Genomic DNA, 9,680 nt, shown 5'->3' with positions numbered 1-9,680 from the left:
AGACCTTCCATCTACCAGTTTCACATTTCAAACGGTAGAAACCAAATCTCAATTGTTTTGCGATTATGATTTTTACCTTTCCTTTGATCTTGACTCCTAAATATTCTTTGCTTCCATGTTCGCATGTGAGATTAAATTCTTTGAAATAATAGTTGTTGAATTATTATTATTCAACACCAACATGAATAAATATTTCACCATCTTCATTCCACACTAGCAATCAAATAAACTATTAGCCGATTGGAACACCCCCTAATAAATTAATAATAATAATAATAAAAAATATAGCTTTGAGCCAATTTCGCGCTGAAGAGTAGTAGTAGATTAGAATGCCACGGCAGAAGTCAGTAACGTAGGCCAAGGAACTAGTTATGGGTCAAAACTGTTTTTCTGACTGGAGAGTTTTTGATGGGGAAGGCATAGCAAAGCCTTAAACCCTACATGCACTTCGCTGTGAAGGCACAGAGGAATCTTTAGATCTTCTCATTGCCTCGTTAGGAAGGGGAAGCTTTAACTGGTGATTTTTGACCGTTAATCCTCTATGGAGCAGTTGTGTGGTGGAATTCATCTTACGCCCAAACCCACCATGGAGTCCCGCTTACGCCCCTCCATTTGCCCTGCAAAATCATTGTTTTTTTGTAGAGTTCCGCTCAAACGCGCAACAGAAGTAGGGGCGACAATGCAATGCTCGAGCTACACAAATTTCAGAGTGAGATGCAACAGCAGCGGTGCAGGGAATTCCTATCGGCGAACCCGGCCCGACTATGTGCCAAACCGCATTGACGACCCCTGCTATGTGCGCATCTTCGACACAACGCTGCGCGACGGAGAGCAATCACCGGGAGCCACCATGACCAGCAAGGAGAAACTGGATGTTGCCCGACATCTTTCTAGGCTGGGTGTGGACATTATTGAAGCAGGGTTCCCCATTGCATCCCCTGACGACCTGCAAGCAGTGAAGATGATTGCAAAGGAAGTGGGTAATCATGTCGATGATGACGGTTACGTTCCAGTCATCTGTGGCCTCTCCAGATGTAACAAGGCTGACATTGATGCTGCCTGGGAGGCCGTGCGCTGGGCTTTGAAACCCAGGATACACACCTTTATTGCTACCAGTGATATACATCTCAACTATAAGCTTAAGAAGTCACGGGAAGAGGTCATTAACATCGCCAGAGATATGGTGGCCTACGCTCGTTCGCTTGGATGCAACGATGTTGAATTCAGCCCCGAGGATGCTGGAAGGTCGCCAAGCTTCTTACGCCCTTCTTTTTTCGGTGAAAGTAAACAGTCAGCACAATGTTTGTTTTTTGGACCTTTGAACATCTGTGCAGTTCAATGACAACTTAAAGTTTTCAATTTTTTTACCAAAAGTGCCCTTATATTTGTCTCAAGTAATCTTTGTTAATTGGCAAGTTAAACTCTTAAATTTTTACGCTAGAAATGGCAATAATTTATGTCAGGTAAACTGTATTCATTTTTGGCACATTAGAGTCTATAATCATTTTGTGGAGTAGAACCTATAATCATTTTGTGGAATATAGTTCTTAACCAGATTTCCAAACCAGCGGCTTTACAAAGAACCCAATTTTAAAGACTTAACAATGAACAATATTGAGACGTCTATTAGGTTGACATCCCATTTACAAGTGTAGTCGTTCTTCTGTCATCTATTACTTATGCAAACTGATAATAGTTACAAGACAGGGCAACCAAGAGTGGACAGAAGCACTTAACTAATTCTGATTAGAACGAGAGAGGAGGAGAATGCTAACATATTAGGGTATCCACTTTTACCCAAAGCCAGCATTTAATCACGTTGCTGAGTATGCCAACACCTAAAACTAAGGAATACGCTCTTACAATCTAACGTTTGAGAGTAAATTTAATATTGGCTCCTATATTTATTTTCGTGGGAAAATTTGTTATACGAAGATTTAATTTTTTGAAACGTATTTGAAAACTAGTCAGTTGCCAGAAAAATTCTTTTAAGATATGATTACAGTACTTTTTGTGGTGGATATTGGATTGTTCCTCATTTTAAATAGATATGTGACTGCTGAAGATACGCAGATAACAGGGCATACAAACAGATATAGCTGGCTTCAGAAGCAAGATCTGTAGTTTCCTTGGTCACAAGCTCAGCTTTGACCAATACACTTGCACATGCAAGTTCTTTCCTTTTAAATTTGGGGCTCTGATTATTGCATCAAATTGTGAAGCGAACTTGTGTGCGACTTCATTATTGGAGTTTTGCATTATGGTATCGGAAATGGTCCAAATGTTCAAATGAACCTTCACTATATTTGATTTTGATTTTTGCTTCCTTTTTGAAGGCAGCCCTGCTAGACATAATGAAAGAATACAAATATCTGGGGATTGATTTTCATTATAGTCTCAGCTGGGGGACTTGTAGAGAGAAAATGATAGACGGGGATGGAAAGCGTCATATGTACTTCACAATAGATGCAGACATCTTAAGCTCTCAGACTGGAAGACCAAGAAAACTCTTTTTGGTTTGCTTGCCACACTGGTTGTCCTTTATGGCTGTGAAGTTTGGGAAGGCAGCTTGACAAAATGTGGATGGAGACAATTAGAAAGGATTCAAAAAGACTTAGTCACAAGCAATGTCAAAATCAAGTCCTCAGTGCCATATGAAATTCTATTAGCAAAAGCTAGTATTTTACCGGTGGAGGTGGCAGCAATGACTCAGTTGATAAGCTATTTAAAAAAACTAAAAAACACGAATAACCAATGATGGCCCAAAATTGTGACGAAATAAAGTTTGGTTGGAAGAACTCTTGGATGAAACAAAACATAAATTGGTTGAGCATGTGGAACATCAAGTTGGAAGAGTGTCCTAATACGAATGCGGAAATAATAAAGTTTGCCATAGAAAAGCTTTGGACTGCCATGTGGACTAATAACATGGGTAGGAAAAACCTTCACTATATCAAAGTGTTAAACTCAACTTGATAACATGGTGATAAGGCTTATCTAGGGGCATCTATTAAAGGGAAAGCTAGGTTGTTAGTGGCACAATTAAGGACGGGTTTGCATCATCTCAGATGCGAGATGGGTAGATAGAGAAGGCCCTCAGTGGTAAGAGAGAACTTGCATGTTCTGCGATACGAGAGGGATTGAGACTGAATGACACTTTATCATGGAGTACATAACCTGTGAAGACTTCTAGGCTTCAGTACAAAATCATCTCAAAGCCTGCCAACATGCACAATTCATTTGAAACAAGATCAACTCGACTGGTAGTTTGATTGTCAAGATCCATAGCAGGAGACCAGACAAGGAATATGGAGTTAGCTTAAGGCTGTGAATCCGTGGTCCTTTAGACTGTTCAGTCCCATGGACATCATTAAAATCCTTCATTCATTCATTAACATCTAGGAATCAATGACCAAAACCTTTATTCTCAATATTTTAAGTTTGCTATACCGCGTTTACACAGTATTTGCAAGAAAAACTCATTATTTTGTTGCTATGTCATATTTGAAGTTTCTATATTGGTTTAAAGGATTATGGAGAGTTTTTGTGTGTAAAAGGTGCTGAATTTCAATTGTCTATGACATTTTCAGTCAACCCCAGTTGAGTGTTTCTTTTGAAGTAAGAAAATCAGACATTTGGAACTAAGTTCCCAGTTTGGATTCTGGTACAGATGTGGGTTTGAGATTCGGGTTTGAAATTCATCCAAATCTTTTTAGGTAGGGTTCAGGTTCATTCTGAGTTTGTCTGTACAAGGTTTTAAAAAAAAATACATAAATCTAAAAATATGCTGCAGCAAACAACTTCATACACCACTATGCTAATATTAATACAACTTAGCAAAATACGCCACCACATATATTAATCTTTTAGTTCAAAGACATAACAAAATGTCAAAATACACCACCACATATATTAATCTTTTAGTTCAAAGACATAACAAAATGTCAAAATACACCACCATATCAATGTTTTGATTAAAAAACAATAATGTCAACATTACTAATCGGTCATCTGTGATCAAATATCATCAAAACTCAACAAACAAATCATTATCATTCTGCTGTTGCAGATTAGAAGCACAAATAATGCCACTAGCAATAATACCAGCAGCCTCCCAACTTCAGGATCAGCCTCAACATCACTAAGCAGTTTGTGATCACCATCATCAAATCAAGTGCATCAAAGTGGGCTTCCAGCTCTGCAGACTTTGGTTCAAGATCCTAATACTTTGCCTCGTCTTTTTTGTAAGTATCGTCTTTGTGTGTTGTGAGCCTTAATTTGATTGCACAAAGACCAAGTTATCTGCCTTCTTGGAGTTTAGTCGGTTGCATTTTATTGAGTGGATGAAGGAGTGTGTGCAGGCTTTTACTGAGTATCGCCTTTTCTTTGCAGCTATCACTGTTTTGCTGAGGATGGAAAGGCTTTGTAGGTGTCAACTTTGTTTTCTTTGCAGGTGAGGACTGAGTATAGCCTTTGTTTTCTTTGTAGGCGAGGACTGAAAGTGAATATCTTAGTTGCTGATTCGTGACACGAATCCGATTCGGGCACGTGAATCGGATCCGTGGATTCGGGATTTTTTTTTTTTTTCCCAATTATGATTCGTGGAGGATTCGTGCATATATATATATATACTAAAAAATAAGAGAAATATACATAATTCTAAAACTAAATCATTTCATAGTATGAATCTATGATTCTAGTATGCATCTATGAATCTAGTATACTTGATCAATGACATTGATAATTAATCTATTTTCACGATTATAAAGAAAATCAACACATTCACATTGAATTACTGAAAGTGAAAGTTTGTAACATTCAAAATATAGATTATTAAACTTAAAGTTTATAACATGATTTACTCATAAAAGAGTCAAGAGTCAACACTAAAGTTTTTTATTTAATCATCAAATGGATTTTCAAGAAAACCCGCATCAGAGGGGTACTGGTGAGCTGCAAGTGCTGCATCTATATCAGTAGAGGAACCCAAACCACTAGTAGTAGAGGGGATTGTTAACTCATAATCCTCCTCCTCATCATCCACATCAATCAAAGTGGATCTAGCAAGATCCCTGATGGTCATATCTAAATCAAGAGTCTCGGGTGCTACATCCCAAAGCTTTTCGGGCCCCTTCTTCTACTTAGGATCCTTCCGTGACAACAAGCGCAAATTGTTGTGAATGAACACAAGGTCTTCTGATTTTTTTGGAGCCAACCGGTTGCATTTGATTGAGTGGATAAAGGAGTAAGTACTCCAATTCCGCTCAGCGGCAGAAGAGCTGGCAACCTAAAGAGAAATTAAAAATTATCAATACAACAATCAAGATAAATAAATTAAATAATAAATTCAAGGAATTGAGAATGTTAACCTTAAGCTTAATTTTACAAACTTACTTGGGATAGGACCTTTATGGCAAGAGGTTGGAGGTACGTGAAGGCTTGCCCATGAAGGTACCACCATTTGATGGCACCCATCCTGCTTTGGTCTGCTATGGCAATAGGGTCGAAATCCTCACCTGAGTTGAAAGCAGCAAATTCACTCCTCACAATTGCCCCAATCTCTGGATCTTGGAATATCTTAGCTAGTGCCCTCTTATACCCATCTGCAACCTCTGCATGTCTAAATGGTGGCACTCTACTTGGAAGGCGAAGTACATCTGCACTATAGTACCTGGGGATAACAAAAGACAATTGAACACTATCAAATATCAATAGCACAAACATTGGATAAAATAAGCACAAACATTTGATAAGAACTACAGTACCTCGGGGATAGAGCATATGCAAGGAGGTGCAAAGGTGTGGTCATCTTGTTCCATCGATGATGAACAATTTTTTCCACCTTCTTGTAAAGGGTGTCCTCAGGATCATTCTCCCTCCTCTGTATGACCTAAGATATGAAATATAAATAATAATTATAATTATTGAATATGTCAATTTAAACTTTAGAATCTAGATATCTCTCAAATAAAAAATTGTTGTAAAAGAGCGTAAAACTTACCATTTTAATTTTTTCCAGCATACTATCCATGGAATCATAAATATCCCCAAGGCATGGCTCATCACTATCTGCGAAGCGAAGCATTGCCATTATTGGATCGGTGATTTCCAACACATAACTCACAAGACCCCACCAATCCTCATCTAGTATCATTCTTCTCACACTTAAAGCCCTTGCTGTATTGGAATTCTTCCAAATGCCCCATTGGGGGCTAATGACCATATGCTTCAATGCTTCTTTTACCTTCACAAGTCGTCTCAAGACAATTGTGTGAGAGGCAAAGCGGGTTTCAGCAACCTAAGAACATGTTAAACTCAAGTTAGTAAAACATTTAAAAATTAAAACATGTTAATGTAAATAACAACAAAAATTAATAATTGTGGAATCCAATAATATTCAATTATATATTAAATATAAAAATTTACCTTCAATAACTCCAAGTCCGAGAAACTCCTAAAAATTGCTTGTGACATGTGGTGATTTGTCACGAACATTTGAATCTCTTCAGCTTCCTCATATATCCTTTTCACCCAATCTATTTCGGTGCCAATTGCTTTCATCACTAAATTGAGAGAGTGGACGGTGCATGGTGTCCAAAAGATATGATCATATCTAGACTCTACAATTTTCCTTGCAGCCCTGCAAACTTTTGCATTGTCCGTGACCACTTGGACAACATTATCAGGACCCACTGACTCTATGGCATCAATGAGAATGCGTGAAATAAATTCTGCATCTTTCACTTGCCCTTCACAATCAACTGCCTTCAAGAACATTGCCCCCTTAGGGCATACAGCAATAACATTGATCAATGGACGGTTTCTACAATCTTTCCAACCATCCGAAATAATAGACACACCCGATTGAACCCAAAAATCTCTTATTGGTTGAAGTTGAGCCTCTACATTTTTCCTCTCATCATGTAATATGGTAGTGCACAACTTCTCATAACCAGGCGGTTTGTAACCATGGGGTGCATCATTTATTGCTTCCACCATCTCCCTAAAATAAGGTGATCTAGCAAAATTAAATGAAACACCATTTGCAATTAAACAACGTCCAATTTTGTGATCAGCAATGTCTCTCTTTTCAATTTGGAATGCCCTATCTAGTGGGCCTCTCTTGCGGGTGAGTGGAGATGGGTCTTCATCTTCATCATTTGTAGTTGGCATAGGCAAAAAAGGATGTGTTCTTGTGTTTGTTTGATCAGATGATGGTGTTGGTATATTTGTTTTTTTGGAAGCACCGCGTTTTGCTTTTGCAACTGCTCTATCAGCATCATCTTGCTCTTTTGCTAATGCTGCTATTTGTGCAGCTGGTAATCCCTTTTTATCGCTACCTTGACACATGTGAATTCCTTCACCCGCAGGGCCCAAAAAATGTAGTTTCACTCGGGAATAGGAGCTTCTATGTTGTATGTTGCAAAAATTACATTTCCATATGTATGCCCCACCCTCAGGACATTGTGCAACTCTTGTTGTGTGTCTCCATAAAGGAGACCCCTTATCAATTTAGAAGCTTGGTGATGCAGCCCCACCCCCACCCATTGAGCCTTGACTACTCATTGTTCTATTCTTGCAATCTAGAAAAAAAAAGTGAAAGAAAACCATGCTTCACACTTGCACAAAAACTTGAAAATTTGGAAAATTAAAAATAAATCAATAATCTATGAAAGAATTCAAGAATATGGTTGAAATGCATACCTTAAACACTTCTTGCAAGGTATTTGAAGCTCCACAACCGATCTCCTTCGAATCCAAGCACTTCACTTCAAACTAGCAAGTATGAGAGAGCAAAATGAGAGAGCAAAATAGAGAGCAAATGAACTTGCATTGTGATTTAGAGGGTCGTTTTTAGGGTTTAGGGCCTTTAGGACAAAAGAAAAATATTAAAAAATGATAATGGGCCCACGTTTTTGCAAGTTTATCTTGGCATTGCCGCGGATTCACGCGGATCCGCGCGTGGATCCGGATCCGAATCGGACCCGAGTCCGGATCCGGCCATTTCCAAGCGAATCCGGTAACTAAGCTGAATATTGTGAGTTTAGAAAAACATGGGGGAGTATCATTTGTTAAGCAATCACAGTAGTATTGCGAGTTTAGCAAGTTGTGTGACCTAAAAAATGACCCAAAAAAACAATTAAAAGCCAATTTTAAAAGTTGACTTTGGCAGATCACATTTGCTCACCATTTGCTCCAAGCTTATTGACATCAGCGGAAGCCTGACAAATTTTGTTGCAGAGTCGACCAGGGTTCAATTTGGCGAATTTGTAGCAAATGACAGACAAAAAATGACTTTTGAATGAATTTGAATCGAACTCTAATTCGCTACGAACAAACCTTCGAATTCCAGTTCACCTGAGCGAATATGGCGACTTAGGTTTGGAACATTAAAATAGACATATCAACTGCTGTTTGTGCTCTTAGAGTCATCATTTATCAGTAACTAACAGTTTGAAGTGAAACACCAACCTTGCAAGGAGAATTTGCAGACATTTCCATGGCAGATGTGAATTTTATTAGCATTTTCATTGAGATCTCCAGCCAATTTTTCCATGGGCATAAACTAATAACGATCAATCATTTGTGAGAGGAATCAGCAACAAGAAGGGTATGCATGTCACTTCAGTCACATTATAGCCTACTGACAAACAGTTGAACAACTTTTCAAACTTCTAATGTAGTACCATACAACAGTACCAGGCCAAGCAGCACCTTATAAATGCAGAAAGTTCAGTTAAGTATTGTTTTTGAGGTTGTAAAATCCGATCAACATTTAGGCAATAAAAGCAAATTAATTTTGGGATGTTTTCAAGCTATTTTTTGCCTAGGGTTATAAGTGATAATAGCTGTTGTTTATTCCAAAAACCAGAAATTTACAGTTCTACAGTTATGCATTGGTTGGCACATTCCATTTTTATTTGAAACTTCAGAAATAAAGAATAGGGTTTTCAATTGAAATATTTTAGGGACATCATAGAAAATTTGTATTCATTTGGTGTTTAGATGGTACGATGTAGTGAAGTGGGTTGATTTGTGTTAGGAAAATGTGTCAACATTGTATTTGCATATAGTTAACTATTGGAAGAAGACTCGGATGTAAAAAAACATAAAGTGGTTGAGCACATGGAACATCAAGTTGCAAGATTGTCTACCACCAACGTGGAAGTAAAGAAATTTGTCATGGGAAAATTTCAAACTATCACGTGGTCTCATAACACGTGGTGAAAAAAGACGCATTATATCTAAGCGCTCAATCCTTCTAGGGGACATGGTATCAAGCTTATCGCGGGTCAGCTATTAATGGTAAGGCTAGAGTGTTAGCAATTAAGCTGAGGCCCAATTCACACCATCTCAGATGCAAGATAAATCGATGGAAAAGGCCTAAAGAGGAGTGGGAGGAGAGGATCTGCAGGTTTTGCGAAATAGGGGTTGTTAAAACTAAATGACGCTTTCTCATTGAGTGCATGACTTATGAGGACATTCAGGTCCATTACGAGGTGTGTAGTTAATTTGAAGAGGATAAGATGAGCCAGACTGCCAGTTTGATTATCAAGATTCATAGTAGGAGATCAGATTTGGAAAGGAATATGGAGTTAGTTTAAGGTTTTTGTCTCATAGTCCCATAGGCCATTGGTCTTGTGGACGTCATTAAAGTCCTTCATTCATTCATTTTCCCA

General features: G+C 38.3%; 2 protein-coding genes and 1 long non-coding RNA gene across 3 annotated transcripts in view; 1 reads left to right on the top strand and 2 right to left on the bottom strand.

The window, feature by feature from the left end:
• The first annotated feature begins 354 nt into the window (after positions 1-354).
• LOC149578548 (2-isopropylmalate synthase A-like) overlaps positions 355-9,680 on the top strand; it is a 101,109-nt gene continuing 91,783 nt past the window's right edge. Inside the window, exon 1 of the mRNA XM_089829774.1 lies at positions 355-1,245. Coding sequence (XP_089685900.1) covers positions 542-1,245 — 704 coding nt within the window. The 5' untranslated portion in view covers positions 355-541. The remainder of the gene's footprint in view (positions 1,246-9,680) is intronic.
• Positions 5,071-5,612, bottom strand: LOC149578550 (uncharacterized). The gene is made up of 2 exons (XR_016356491.1): positions 5,395-5,612; positions 5,071-5,287 (listed from the first exon to the last, which is right to left on the bottom strand). It is a non-coding gene; the product is annotated as an uncharacterized LOC149578550 (long non-coding RNA).
• On the bottom strand, positions 5,651-6,341 carry LOC149578549 (uncharacterized). Its single transcript, XM_089802102.1, has 2 exons — positions 6,002-6,341; positions 5,651-5,890 (listed from the first exon to the last, which is right to left on the bottom strand). Exons 1-2 carry the CDS (start codon positions 6,221-6,223, stop codon positions 5,702-5,704), a joined length of 411 nt encoding a protein of 136 aa, XP_089658228.1. The 5' UTR covers positions 6,224-6,341; the 3' UTR covers positions 5,651-5,701.

The sequence above is a fragment of the Cupressus sempervirens genome, chromosome 1, assembly GCF_028749045.1.
Source record: "Cupressus sempervirens isolate cs-2001-9-10 chromosome 1, ASM2874904v1, whole genome shotgun sequence".
In the NCBI taxonomy this organism is placed as follows: Eukaryota; Viridiplantae; Streptophyta; class Pinopsida; order Cupressales; family Cupressaceae; genus Cupressus; species Cupressus sempervirens.
Note: the sequence above shows the minus strand (reverse complement) of the source record. Positions and strands in the feature narration are given on the sequence as shown.